General features: G+C 39.4%; 1 protein-coding gene across 1 annotated transcript in view; it reads left to right on the top strand.

Moving 5' to 3' along the window:
• Positions 1–15,451, top strand: part of SCRN1 (secernin 1) — a gene marked incomplete at both ends in the record, with an annotated part of 28,009 nt that overhangs the window by 3,027 nt on the left and 9,531 nt on the right. Inside the window, 2 exons of the mRNA XM_080364295.1 lie at positions 8,495–8,676; positions 15,195–15,397. Of these exons, the coding sequence (XP_080220421.1) occupies positions 8,495–8,676; positions 15,195–15,397 (385 nt within the window). The remainder of the gene's footprint in view (positions 1–8,494; positions 8,677–15,194; positions 15,398–15,451) is intronic.

Raw genomic sequence — 15,451 nt, forward strand, 5'->3', positions numbered from 1 at the left:
ATGCAGCATGATATCCACCTTTTAAGCAAACTTGAAGAGTTGTTAGAGGTATTTAGGTAATAGGGGGAGTGAAGAGGAATGTCAGAGCTTCTAGATGTAGCCTTTGATGTATTCATGGTTATTACTTTTTTCTTTAAAACCTGTGGAAAATGCCGACAGTTCAGTTATCGTTGGGTGGGGGGTTTTTTGCTACAACTTTCCTTCCATTGCATTTCAGAAAACTAACTAAAGAGGTCTGAGAAAAATAAATGTATAATATTTTGCAAATAGAAAAATATGGTTGACTGATTTCATGCTGCTGCTTTTCTAAGTCAGTAATCCTTTGTACCTCAGACTAAATATTCCACTTTATCATTCTAGTGGTGTTTCTTTTCTTGCCAAACAGCTTTTCTTTCCATTCCATATTGTCCATTTGCATTGGTTTCTTATATTAGATACATGATCTGTTACCTTCACTGGGCAGTGATGATGGACTTGCTTTTCTTTATAATATATTCTTTGCAGGTAATGTAATCCAGTGTGTATCCAATTTTGATTACTTCTGTGTGACTGTCACTCACATTCTGAACTACTGTTAAGAGGTGGTTTTCAACACACTAACAACATGGGTTCTTTCATAAGACTCTCTCAGAAAGTCTGTATCTTGTTTATGTTCTGTGCTGCTTGTGCAAATGTGGTAATGTACAGTGTTGCCAAAAATGGCACAGAAATTCAGGTAGATTATCGCCTGAAAGGAATCAGGCAGGCTGTGCTGTATAGCTATCAGCTAGTTTGTGGGAGGGCCTTAAACAAGGGAATTCAGCAAATACTGCAAGTCATTTGAAGCTTGATCTTTGTGGTTCAATCTACCAGACAAGCAACCCTGCAGCTAACTCATCAACATAATTCCTTCCCTCCGTGTCAGCAGGTTCCCAAGACCCCGAACAATGGGGCTTTTCATAAAGGTCTGTTCTCTGTGTGTGACAACTTTCTCTAAAGTTTGTTCTTGTCATGCATTGTAATTTTGCAGTGGCAGATGCTAATCAGCATCTCCTCCTTGTTGTAGTGGTCAGTCTAGCAAGCTTGTGTGTGCAGGTGGAATATTGCTGCCTTAAGCATAAATAGGGTTCTTTTTTGAATTCCTCTATTAAAAGCGTGTTCTTTTTTCCCCCCACCATGGATTTTTAAGAGTTTTTCATGTGTTAGTGAGAATTCTTGTTGAATGAGTTTTAAGATGTGAGCTTCTCTGTCTTATTTTTAGGATAGATTTCCAGGCAGATTTTTTTTTTCAGATCAACCTCCATTTCATCTAATTTTATCTGTTATCCGTGATTTGAAAATAGTCATGGTTGCTCGCTCAGTGTAGAGCTCTAAAAGCTCTTTTATCTTAATAACATGCAACTTCTTATGAAGGGAAAAGTGAAAGGGGGAAAATAGAAAGGATGGTTTACAACAAAGTCTATCAAATTGTGGAATGTGCACGGTTTTTCTAATCTGTTAGTATTAAACACTCTACTGGGCTTAAAGCCAGCCCTCTGTGGGGTAGGAGGAATTTTGTGTTCTCTAAAACTTTTTGTCAGTTATGCCTTAGTTGTTTTTCTTGTTTGTATCTCTCTCTCTCTTTTTTTAAAGATAACACCCTACTTCCCCCTGCTCTGAGTTTTGAGAGGAGTGGTAAGATCTTTTGCTGTGCATTGTTCTGTGCACTGCAGGCACAAAAACTCATCTGGATCTAACTGAGGGCTCTCTGTCTGATGTTGCAAGGTACCTATAAAGCTTGGAAGGTAGACCTTGACTGTATTAAAATTGGCTTTGTATTACCTGGAGGTATCTTCATTCTGATGTTTGTAATGCAATCACCAGGCATCGTGCCAGTGATGCAGTTTAGTTCTGGTATATTTTGATTCCCTCTTATGCCCACTGTTTGGGTTATCTGCATTATATGTGGGGCTAAGATGTTTTGGAGCTGGTAAGAGAAGCCAAGCGGTAGCTGAATCTGCTGACAGTTTGCTCTCTGGGAAGCCTCCAGATTAGACTCACAGTGCCAAACTTAGTCATTTTACTGCAGCTGGGAACTGGAATCTGGGCAACCCACTATGATACCTCCATGGGTAAGTGCTGACTGGCAGGAAACCTTGATGAAACACGGTAGTGTTTGTGCCCATGATGAAACTTTTCATTTACTTTATGTAGATAAAAAAGGTTGTAGTCTAAAGGCTTACAATTCTGAGACAGTTTAGGAAGCTGCTTTTTCTTGCCTCTCAATTGAGACCTGATACCTAGCTGTGTAAGCAGCCTGTCTCATGACACAGGCAGTCCAGTGGCTTACCTCAAGCCACCTTGTTTAAGCTGACCTTTAGACTTCGCACAGAGATGGAGGAGAGGCACTCTGCAGGCAGACAGCAACTAATAAAGAGAGAAAGTGGTTTCTGCCTTCAGCAGAGTTTATTGCCTGGCTAATGTGAGCTTTTTCTCTGTTCTGCTCCATTGCAGGCCACTGGCCTTTAAACTAATGTGTTTGACTTGGCTTTCTAACACAATGCACAAACCAGCAGCAGTTCAGAGGTAGAAGCCATAATCTCTTGGATGTTTCTGCCCTCTCAGAGCCTCTGTTTTCACTGCAAGAGTACTGCTTATTTGCGCCCTTCTGCTACCAAAATGAAACTGGTTAGCTTGAACAATATTTTTCCTTAATCTTTCTTTTTTTTTAAATTGGAACAGAGAGGAAGAGGAGGGAGAGTGTCGAATTATGTGGGGCAAAAAACCACCAGCTGTCCTGTCTTGACTCAAGCTGTTTACTTGTGACAAAACAGATGTGTGACCAGGCATTTTGAAGGGACCAAGCGAAGAAGTCTGTCCTAGGATATCTGGGAGTTCCAAGGATATCTCCATGATGAGTTTTTTGTAACTTCTTTGAAATCTGATTTTTACCATTTTAAAAAAATGAATTAATAGGCTTCATCCCTATTTCAGTTTTACTTTCGCTCATCACCTGGGAGACTACTTGATTTGTAACTTAAAAAACAAGAGGTGAATTCTTGGCTACCAAGTCAACTCTGACATATAGTGTCTCCAGAGAGTGTTCTCAGCCTTGGGTGCCTTGTTGCACTTTGTGATATTTAGTTTGTTTAAAGAATTTTGTATTTCATTTTGTTGAGCACATCTCTGTACTGTGGTTCACTTGCCTGAATCTCCTTTGTGGCTTGGTAGAGTAGGTCAGAGGATGAATAGTTCTGCTTTTTGACAGGTGAACTGTTTGACTTTTTCTTGCTTTTCTAATTCATTTCTAGAATAAAATCTTATCCTTGGTCTTCAAGATAAATGACACTGCTAGAGATCAGTGGTATACAGATCCAAATTTTACAGTTATTGGTTTCAATGAATAGAAACAGCTAGGGACAACACACAAATACAGAAGCCCATGTGAAGTGCACTATGGAAAAAAAACCCCTGTTCTTCCTGTGAAGAAGAGACATTCTCCTGTGGCAGAAATTGGTTTTGTTCTGTATTTGTATACTTAATAAATGCTGCTGCTTACATCTGGCTACAACATAGGGATACAACTACTATTAAAAGCATAGTGTACTTTTGAAAGCCAGCTACCCGAGGGTTTATCTTACCACTGGAGAGACTTCTGTTCACCATTCTGGTTTGAGTAGGGGACTGTTAGAGCTAGGGCTGACTACTGGAGATGTACCCAGGCTAGATTTATCCTGATGCACAGTTGTCCTTTCCACTGTGGCACAACCATTTTGCTGCTCATAGAAGATACCATGACCCTGCTTAATGGGTGTTGTAAAGTTGTCCAGGTGTCTTTCACTGCATACTTAGTGCTGCTTAGTGCATAAGCAAGCAGTGATACAGCATCAGCTTGCCGTATCTTCTATATTGTGTGCTACTGCTTTCATACTTTTCAGAGAATCGTTATTTCTGATCCTTTGAGCTCTATTGCATTTGTTTCTGTAAATAAGCAGCAGAAGAATTATCCGTAAAACACGTTCTACGAGGCATATCCACAGGAGATGGTCTGAAGGGCTTTCTTGAGCAACCGTGTTCTAACTTTCCAGTCCTCCACCATGATGGGAGGACTCAGGTAGCCCATGTAACCCGTGCAATTGCTTCTCCAGACAGTTCAAACCAGGCTGTCAGTGTCAATGTATTGATGGACACAGAGGCAGCAGTCTGTGAGACTGCCTTGTCACATTTTTGCCATCCCCTCATTTAGAAGGGGTTAAAAGCAGCCATGGTGCAACTTCTCAAGTTACTGCAGTAGTACAGATATTTTGCCCATTTTCAAACATGTGCTATGGTATGACAGTGCTTGAAGCAGTTAAGCAAAGAGTCAATGCCAAGTTAGAGCCCAGATCTGATGAGAGGGTGGTGTGGGGGAATCTCTTCTGTAATCTAGAATCTTATGGCCCTTCTTCAAATATAATTTCTTTCTAAAGCATTCCCTGACTATTGCCTTTGTTATGCATGGCTGAAGCCTATGTGATTTCATTGATAATTCATAATGACTTGACTACAGTAGAGGCTGCACAATAGTTTCTTTTCATTAATGAAAGAAGAAATCTCTTGTACTTATGACTGTTGTGTCTGGTTTTGGAATACCTCCAGCATAGCTGCATGCCCTAGCTAGGGTGGGAGGTACATTTGTGCTTTGTGCTATACTTAGAACTGTCTTGATAAAATTCTTTTCTTGATGCTGTAAGTGAAATAAAAGAAACGTCATTAGTTTCCAGCCTGCTCAATTCTCTTTAAAGTTGTTGGCTCTTGTATGTGAAATCTCTGTTCTTTACTTTTCTATTTCCTGATGGGAATTTACTGTCACAGGGCATGATGCCAGTTATGCTGCTTTCAGGGGCTGAGTTCTGGCAAATCAATGCAGCCTGACACCACTCACTCGCAGCCTTTGCCACCAAATGTATCAGTATTCTTTTTTTAGTATTCATACTCAAAAGAAAAATGTTAGTGTTAGGAAATGGTGAGGCTGGATGCTTCAGGAATTTTAAAGACAGGATCAGTAGCAAGCAAAATCGCAGCAGTGCCTTATGGCTATTTTATTCGTCATTGCCTGGTTTGGCACAGCTCTTGGTAGAACAGGCTGCTATGCTATTGTGTTGGAGGGATTTGCCAGATCGGTGGGGTGCAAGAGAGGGGACAGGGAGTTTTGTGGGTTGTGCTTGCTTTTGAAATCTTGTCATCATCTGAGCCCCCGTGTCTTGAGATCTAGTGGCCACTGAGGTTTTTTTTGGTGGATGGTGTTGTCTTTCCCCCACTATTTCCTTCAGTGTCTGAGCTGTCATAAGCATACATTCTGATTTCTGTGGAACAGGTAGCAATGCAAATTCTATGACTGGCTTTAGTTGACCTACCTTTAAGACTGGTCTGTCTTGGCTACAGGTAGATAGCCCAGCTCCTCTGTTTTCTGTATGAGGATGTTCTTTTAAATGGAAAAGAGTTTTCTGATGTTTTTTAAAGTGTGTGTGTGTGAGTTATGAAGAGAAAGAGGTTTATGTTTAAAATTAAGAACCTGTTAGCCTTAATAAATCAGTCCTATTGAGTGTCTGCTTTTCTGCTTACTGTAGAAAATAATTCTAATGGGAAGGTAAAATCTCATCAAGACTTTTTCATCATTATCAGTAACCATGGCAAAGGATTGTTGAACAATTGTACTTTACCAGGTCTGTCAGCTACTATCAGATTGGAATGGTTTTCTGTTACTTTGGTCTTCTAAGACAGTTTATTTAAATAAAGCTTGAACATGGCCAATGTATGTGAGATATTGTATGGAAGCTGAAAATAACCATGTGAAAATATGGTCCATGTTCACTTGTTGGGTTGGAGACTGTAAAGAAGCAATATAGAAGGTGACAGCTGTAGTCTGAGGTGCATGGATAGACCTCTGGATGTTTTTCTGGTCTCTGATTGCATAGTTAGAAAGCAAAACATCTTTTTTGTAATATTTTTTTTTCCCAGAATGCTCTGGATCCTTCAAGCAGGAGCAAAAAATTTATTCTTTTCCCTTTTTCAACTGCTGCCATTGACAACAAAATCTTTATATTATAGCAGCTTTGGAAATGCTTGGTTTTGGAATGAGGCCCCAAGTAATAAGTGTTTGGTAGCAAGGATAGCTAGAATATGTTTTGCAGAGAAAATGTATTCAGCATTTTTTTTAGCCTATCTATCACTTTTCAGAGTGTTTTCATCATTTTTCGTTCTAGAAAATGAAAGCGTCAGTGTAAGCAAGCTTGTATAATAGGGCTATTCAGCCAGGGAATGCTGTGCAAGTGGGGGTTTATCAAGTACTGAGTCTCCTTCACACTGCATCTGGGTTTTGCTTTCTGCTGCAGAATTGAGAAGGTTTGTGTCCTGGCTGACTGCAGGATGGCTCCAGGTAGCTGAGCACCTGTGAGATGTAGGGAGCCAAGACTAGTGCTGTGCAGGGCTTGGTGTCTGCCTGCCTGCAGACCTGTCTCCTGACAGCTGCTCAGGTCACGTCTTCACATGTAATGTTGGAAGGTGCTTCGCCTTTTGCTGCTGCACGTCCAGGAAATACGGTTATTCTCTGTTCACTCACACACATGCAGTAAGTGCTTATCCAAACAGCACTTACCTAAAGCTCTGAAAAAAATTTGCACAGAATGTCAAAAATCGTATTTGTTTGCTGACAGCTCAGATGGAGAAGGGGAAGTCTTGTTAAGAAATGTCTGCTCTGATGTGGCTTGTTTAGAAAACAAAACAAAGAATGAACTGCTGTGTTTTTATTAGTCAGATTTTAGCTCCTGGCCAGTGCCAGGTGTCATTGCACCTTAATAGATGAGGAATCTGCCTCTGCAAAATCATAGTGTATCAGTGATTTGGTCAAATAGCTTGGTGAAATATTAGGGATTTTCTCCAACAATTACAGCAGGTAAGTCCCTGATGGGGTCTTATTGCCTAAGCCAAAAATCAAAATTAAGCACACAGTAGAAGGGAAAAGTGAAGCATGTTCCTACTATTTTTAATCCCTTAGGATGAATGAGTTCCCTGCTGCTCCCTTTTTTTTTTTTATCCTGTGTCCTTCATGAGAAACCATCTTCTTATTTCACCTATAATTTGCCTGGTTTTGTAGAAAGATGACAGTTTGACCTGTTCGCACATGATTCCTAATGAAGGTGGAAAGCTCATTTCTTGTGTCCTTGCATAGTCAGAGTGAAGGACTCTAAAAATGTCATTTCTGGTTAAAGATGGTCTGTTATACATTCTAATTGCATGCTAGACTAACTAGCACTGTAAATATCATTGCTCAAGACTGGAGACTGAAGATGATCATGCTGTGTAATCCTTAGAGCGGGATAGACAGGTTAGGAAAAAAATCATTTAACACTGCTAATAATCTTGGACTGATTCCTTTGGCTTTAGCTTTTAATGTAGACAGAGCATTTATTCTCATGGCAAACAACTTTGGGTCTCCAAGTTTATCCTGCTTACTGACCAAATATTCCTCCAGAAAAATGTTGCAGATTACTTCCTGCAAGGAGGATGTTACAAGAGGAATGTTGGACACTAAAAACTAAGCTTCAGTTTCCTCGAGATAAAAGTCTGTGGAGTTCGGTCCTCGAAGAACTTACCATGACCTCAGTACAAAATGTAAAGCCCATTCCGTTGGCTTGTACAAGCCAATGATCTAATGAGAGATCAAGCTCTCTTCCAGGCTGTCTGGGAAAACAGTGCTTGTTGTTAAGCCGTAGAGCAAGGGAAAAGTAAGCATATTTGAAAGATAACATATAATTTCTTTCTTTCTTGCAGTTTCAGTGACTCCTCTGCAGCCTTTCTTTGTATTTTTGACTTGTCAGAATACATCCACAGACCTCTGATTACAGTGGACCATTTTAAATAGCAGAAATGTCAGATTTAAGCAAAAAAAATCTCTGGGGTTTTTGACTTCTTGTGACTGTTTATCAAAGCATTTCACTAAATCTCTTCAAGTCTTGATTTTTTTGTTTGTTTGTTGTTTGTTTGTTTTTGTTTTTCCTACCAGCAGTATCAGTCCTGGTAGCAACTGCAGGGGAGGCAGCAAGGGAGAGGGAGAAGCCTTCTAATGTACTTTGTCCAGTTACCACTGTTACACTATGTACTTAATAAAGTACTGGAGATTGTGCTTTTGTGAGATGGTGGAATGGTTTGATGTTGTTACTTTGTACAAACATGATCTGTTTCTTTACTGGAACAGTACACTCTGTTTAGTACTGCTTTCCGCTGATTCTGGGACTTGAGTTCTGCTTGACTCTTTGAAGCGTGCAACTATCCAGAAAGATGTGTTTTCCCAGACCTTTCCAAAATTAGGATGTAGAAGTTCAACCATGACAGTGAAATGTTGTTTAAAAAAAGTTCCCATATCATATGCAAGACGTGGACTTTTTAAAAAGTAACATGTCCTATCTGTATATTGAAGTCTTGTGTTACGTCAGTCAGAGCATTAGATAAAGTGCTTGCAATTGTTTTGCTTTTTCTCTTCCTGCTCTTTCTGCAGTGCACATATATTGAGATCGATCAGGTGCTGAAGACTCATGCTGTTGTGCTGAGCAGGCCCTCCTGGCTTTGGGGGGCAGAAATGGGAGCTAATGAGCATGGAGTCTGTGTAGCTAATGAAGCCGTCGTGACCAGAGAACCAGCTTCTGAATCTGAAGCCTTGCTTGGAATGGATCTTGTGAGGTGGGTGGCTTGCCGAGCTGTGACCAGCCTTTCAAACACCAAAGGTTTAGATGATGGTGATCCTAGGTAACAGCTTTGTGGTGTTTGAATTAAGAGATTTTAAAACACTATAAGCAGGAGACCTATCTAGGCAGATCTCCAGACACAGCTGAGTTAACGCTTAGAACATTTGTAATCTGATTTTGGCTACCAAGTATGTACCAATATAATGTGGGTTCACTAAACCTTGTCTACCTACCCTATGGTCTAGCAGTGACTATTCTGACAGAATAAGAGAAATGATTACATTTTTAGTAAGGAACTGCTAATTTGTAACATCAGATTGCTGTTGTGCCTTTCATTCTACCCCATTTTAGAACAGCCTACTCTGACCTAAAAAGCTTGTCCTGGGCTTATAGCCAACTGTAGGCATAAACAGTCTACTATGCCTCACTTCAGCCCATGCATTCCAATGCAAACCATTGCCCTTATTTAAATGCTGACAAACAAACTCCTGTAAGTCTGTTCATTGAAGGCTGAGTGCCTAAAAGGCTTGTGCTGCACTGTAAATCTCAACCTGCAGGCTGATCTTGTAGTGAAGAGAATTTAAAGTAGAGTTGGGTGGGGGAAGAAAGCTCAAAATGAAAGAACAAGAGAAAATGGTGCACACTTCTTGCAAAGAGACAGGCAGCAAAAGTACTCAATTTAGTTGAAGATGGAACAGGACAACAACTGTTTTTTTAAGCACATCAATGTTAGACCAAGTGGTCCTGCTGGAATTTGCCCTAGTATACTTACTGAGCAGACTAAATGAATTTCAGGTGAATTCTCATTTTTCTTGAGAAGTAGTGAAAGATGGGAGAGGTTCTGGGTGACTGGAAAAGGTAAAATGTTGTGGCTATGCTTAACTGAATTATAAAGAGTTGTGGTGATAGACCAGCTTAATCTCAGCTCCTGAAGAGGAAAAAAAACACTTAAATATGATGGAGTTGATAAATGTGTAATAATAACTGTTAGTAAAGAAAAATCCTGTCCAACCATTCTACTTTACTTCTGTAGTATGTTAACAAATTTTGTGGATAGAGGATAGGAAATGGATACCTTGATTCTTAAAGAGGACATTAAAGCCTAAGAAGTTATTCTCATAAGCAAGCTAGAAAGCATGAGTTAGAAGAAATTGTTGTTAGATGCATAGCTGCCTGAAACTGTAATTGTAAATGTCATCATCTGATGATGTCTCTACAGAAATACAGTATCTGGTTCCAGCTACCATAAATTAAGAGGAATATGAGCCAATTGGAGAAAATGCAGTAGAAATGAGAAATATGATCAGAGATCTATAGAATCTGACCAATAAGGAAATCATGACGGAATCTGGGTTATATTTCTCATTGGTATTTTCTCTAAACACTGTATTACTGAAGGAATCTAGGAGGACTAGTAACTTTAATTGCATCAAGGGAGACTGTATAGACTTGCTAGCTCTTTTAAGACAATGTAGGACAATATGTTAAGTGACTTTCCAAGTTCCACCTTTATTTTTTTTCTCCTACTAGAATTCTTTTGAAACTTTAACAAACCACTGGTTTAGACACAGTGTTCTGGTTATTTTGGTCACTGTTATTGCAGTCTCAAAATACTGATTTACCCAAACTAGCAAATCAGGAGATATCGATGTAACAAGAAACTCATCATAATAAGTACCAGTGATCATCACTTGTAGATGTTACCTTCCCTCTCTTCCTTCTTACCTGCAGAAGAAACTGTCCTTAGTCTGAATGCAGAGAGTGCTTCAGGCAAGGAGAAACAGGGGTGTGTTGAAGGCAACCTCTCTTGTTCCAGCCAAAATGATTCTTTCTCTTACAGTGAAGACTTGGCCAGTTGCATTAAGCGTATGTTTGGGATCACCTTCTAGAATAGAAAGCCATCCAAGTACAAGATCCGTCATATAGCAGCAGTGAAGTAGCTGGCGCCAGCTCTGCCTGTTTTTACGCATCTACAGAACAGACTAATTCTATCACTCAGGATTTATTGGAATAAAAATAAATTGGAGTTTTAAACCTAATTAAGAAATGCACATCACTGCTGGCCAAACTTTTCCCCTACCTATGTGTGTGTTGGTTTTATGCACCTGTATTGGGTCTTAGCTGAAGGATGAAGACTGACACTGTGTGTGCATGTGTGGCTACCTGCTTGCTAAAGAAACTAAAAGCTTTATACTCTGAAACATGTTCTTCAGAGCACATATAAGAGTTGTCAACCCAGAATGTCATCCAGGTAGTAGAATAAAATTTTCCTTGAATGCTCAGGCTTGCCAAAGAGTTTGCTTCTACCTTCTCTTAAAGTGATTATTCTTCTTCTGTAAGGGAGACTTCTCTCTTTGAACTGATCTGGAATTGTTACTTTTCAGTTAGGATTGCAAATCCAGTCAGCATGGGCAAAGCCCGTGTTGTGAGAACACATGGCATTAAACAGACCAGAAGCATTTTTGAGCAGGGTAGTATAATTCTGAAATCAGCATGTTTTGTTGTTGAAATAGGAAACTGAAAATTCATCCTGAAATCTCACAGGCAAAGCATTTTTTTTTCAACAGAGACCACAATGGACATCAGTAGAGATGTATTTCGCAAAGTTCTTTGCTTGTGTAGTAACTGGCTGCTGGCTTAAAGACTGAAAACAGAGTGCTACCTTCTATACTGCTATATCTGGGGATTAAGACAGTTATCTACAGATTTGTAGCTTGAATAGTGTATCACAGCATGTCAGAACATATGAATGATTCTTAAGAAATAAATAAGGTGTGTGATTGACTTGAGGGAAGGAAGTTGATCCTGCTCCACACAGGCTTGTCCCTATCCCAGTTTATCTAAATGGAGAATATGGACCTAGTCACAACAGACAGAAAAACTGAGAGAAAACAAGATTCCAGCACAAATTCCTAAGAACTGCTTCTTTTCTGTTCTAAGGAGGTATTCAAAAGCTGGTTGTCAGAAGCTGCACCGGTATTGCTGCATTGGTTAGCTTTTGAGATTCTATGATCAGGACTTACTTTGTATACTCTTCCTGGTGTGGCTGCAGGCTTTTTTATTGTTTTGAGGCACAGTTGCCTCTATAAAGCACCTGTTTACTTAGAGAAGTATATTTCTATGAAAAGGTGGTGTACTGTTTTGCTTATGGCGATACAGTTAGAACAGGACAACATTATAATACAAAGGGCATATATGAAGAAACTTGTAAATTATTTTTGCATTATTGTCTTTTAATCCCTATGTGTTTGTATTATTTCTTCATTCTTTTCATCACTGGTGTAACCACTTTTTCAGAGCCACACAGAGACACCAATCTTGGCCAGGAGTCAAGAATGCTCTTTAAAATGGTATTAATTTGCTTAATGATTTCTTTCCTTGGAGACATCAAAATTGAATAAAGTAGAATGTCATGATCATGTTTGTTAGTTATCTCATTTGGAAAGCCTGCATCTGTAACTGATACGTGAACTTGAAAAGCTTAAGATAATGTTGTTTTGACAAGGTTATATTATGCTGCGATAGCATATTGGAGGTACTGAGGTAGTGGATTGTACTAAGTCACTGAAATTTCCTTAATGAATAATTCAGGCTCTCATCTGGGGGTCAAATTACTCAAAACTTTTCTTCCAGCTTCCCTTGCAGAGAACTCTGAAATGTGTTAGTGGGAGGGTTATGCTGCAGTTGCCCAGGATGTTGATGTCAAGATAACTGGCAAGACTTACAGTTCTGTGGAGATGAGCCGTGTGGTGGTTGTGTAGGGTGGAATTTTTTCCTTGCTTTGCTTTTTGCTGCCCCTTGTGACTGACAGGAGCATCCACACAAAAAACCAGTGCCTAGGCCTTTGTTAAATGGAAGTAAACGTAACATTGGAGACGTGCAAAACAGTGCTCTAAAAGATGCTTCCTTGGCCTGAATCTCTGCTGTAGTTTTAACAAAGAAAGCTAAGACTATATCCACGTCAGAAGGAGAATTTCAGGGAGACATTACTAAAAGTTTTAGTGTGATGTTATGGCAGGTTTTGATCTAATCATAAGCTAATGGTGATAAATTGGAGACAAGGGGGTGGATAATCACTGAATCTAGTGACTAAATGGTCACCAAGGTAATAGCCTGCCCATTCATTGTGACAGCTCTTGGGTTTGTTCTTAGGGAATAAATAAAACATGCTCTTGGACTGGCTTTTAGATGATATCTATGGTATGTGCGAAGACTGGCATCTCTGTATTGCTCTGAAAAAGCGATTGTACCAATGATGAAAATAGTGAAGGAATAAGATAAATACATAGGGACTAAAAATGGAGACAACAATGCAAAACAAGTTTCAGCAAATAAGAGAAACAATATGAGAAGGAAAGACTTTATAAATGCAAAGCTATAAGGTGATGAGGGACAAATAGTCCCCCAAAATACTAACTATCCAAAATTCTAGTTGGCTCTCCTTTGTCATTAAGTGATAAATAGATGCTGCTGAGAGAGATGGAAACACTGCTTTTGAAAATTCAACCTAAACCAAGACTAATAGTGGCCAGTTATTTAAGGAAGCAGGCCCAGTGCAGAGATTAGGTTGAAAAATATTTAGATCAGCAAATTTGTATCCAAATAATTAGAACCTGATTTATGTACTGTAGTTTTAGAAAAGACATATTAGTGTTTTCTTGTCATGCGATTTCCAAGGAAATGGAAAGAGCTGGCATAGTACTTAGCTTTAAAAAGGTGAATTTCTTGGAACTATGCATCAGTCAAAACTACTTTGTCTGTAGAGCTATTAGAGAAAGATAAAAACATAGGAAAATATTAAGGAGACATGTCGAGGGTTTAGATTGCGGGGTGACAATAAAACCCTGGCAGATGTATTGTTAACCTCCTCTCCCCCCCACTTCCCTCTTTTGCCCCTCCCCCTCCCCTTTTCCTGCTAAGGACAGGTGATCGGGAGGGAAAGAAGGACAGAGAGAAGAGAGTTGGAAAAATTAACAATGTTTTACTAATGCTACTAATAAGAATAGAGAAAATAATACAAAATATACAAAACCAATCTTGAAAGTCTCAGGAACTGCAGAGCCAGCAACAAAAGTCCTGGATTAGACTCTGCAGCCAACCGGAGCTGGATTCAGTCTGTCACTAGACCTCAGTTCGCAGGGACGACCAGCAAGGTCCTCTCCTAATGTCAGTCGTAAGCAGAAGGGAAAAAGAAAAAGGAAAGGGAAGAGATCCTCGTGATCTCCCACTTTTATATGAAGTATTCATGTGAATGGAATGTTATACACAGTTGGTCAGTTTCTTGGTCACCTGTTTCTCATTGCCCCTCTCCTGAGATGTCCATCCATGCTTATCAATAAGTTTGCATTCCATTGCTAGGTTTACCAAAACATGTGTCTGGTTCTCCAGGAAAATGCAGCTAATATTAAGCCTTTAGCTGACAGGCAAATTCACTGAAAGAGAAACTTGTTTTTTAACAAAACCAGGACAAGACATAACTGAGAAATTTTGGGCAGATCCAGATAGCTCTCCCGAAGGGTGGGGGCATGGATATGCTGTTGTTTGAAATACCACATTTCACCATTTCCAGTAACTGGATTTTGGAACCAGCAGAATAATTTGCAGATCTGATTGAGACTCCTGTGGTTACTGCTTTCATTGTTGACTTGGTTAGGGCTGTAAATTATTGCAAGGGATTATCTCATCTCATTTATTCAAGGCAGGATGCAGTCATTCCCTAGAGCTTTGTAAAACCTCTTCTTGTGCCTCAGTTTACTTTTCCCTAAAACACCCTTGCTTTGCTCAAACCTTCTTTTAAAATCATATGGTTACGCTTAGTGCAGACAAAGCCGTATCTGGTGTTTAATTGTTAAACATTTTGAGGGAGGGAAGCCTCTGCAGAAACACTGAAGCATGACTGTGCACAAATGCTTCTATCTACAGCAAGCAACATGCATCAAAGAATACCATACATCTGACTTCCATGGCCAATTAAATGTTGAAGCATTGGGAAAGAGAGCTTGTAGAGAGGTGGAAATACTGAATGCTCAACTGAAATACTGAATGTTCCTTCCTTTTTTTAATCTCTGGTAATATTAATTTGCAATTTCCCACTGTTCTGTACAGAAGAGTCAACTTGCATACAGCTGTAACTTTAAAAAGACCTTTGCAAGTTGTTCTTCAAATTTGTTTTGCCTGAGAGGGGATAGATAGAGCATTACACATTTACAGTGCAGTTGAGGCCATTGGTTGGTAATTGGACTATTTAAAAAAAAAATTATATATATAAAAACCAGCTTTTATAAGCTTGAGAACAGACAACCTGTGTAGAAAATAAAGACTTGAAACAAATGAAATAATTTAATATCTCATCCTGTAATTCTAATAACTGATTAAAGCAAAAATTCTTACACCAGGCATACCTGACACTTCGGTATTTGAAAACCGGATCAGTGCTGATGTTTAAAATGAATAACTTACAGAAACCTCACCGCTACATGTCTGTCTCAATCTGTTTTGCCCTTTTTTTGATAGACTTGGCCTAGAAAGAGGTGCAACAGCTAAGGAAGCATTGGATGTGATAGTGGCTCTGCTGGAAGAGCATGGACAAGGTGGAAATTACTATGAAGATGGGAGCTCATGCCATACTTTCCAAAGTGCATTTTTGATTGTGGATAGAAGTGAAGCCTGGATACTGGAGACTTCTGGAAAGTACTGGGCAGCAGAAAAAATCACAGGTCAGTTTATTGCTTGCAGCAAACAGCTCTTGTTATAAACAGCTATAAATAATT

This window comes from Nesoenas mayeri (assembly GCF_963082525.1).
Source record: "Nesoenas mayeri genome assembly, chromosome: 2".
NCBI lineage: Eukaryota > Metazoa > Chordata > Aves > Columbiformes > Columbidae > Nesoenas > Nesoenas mayeri.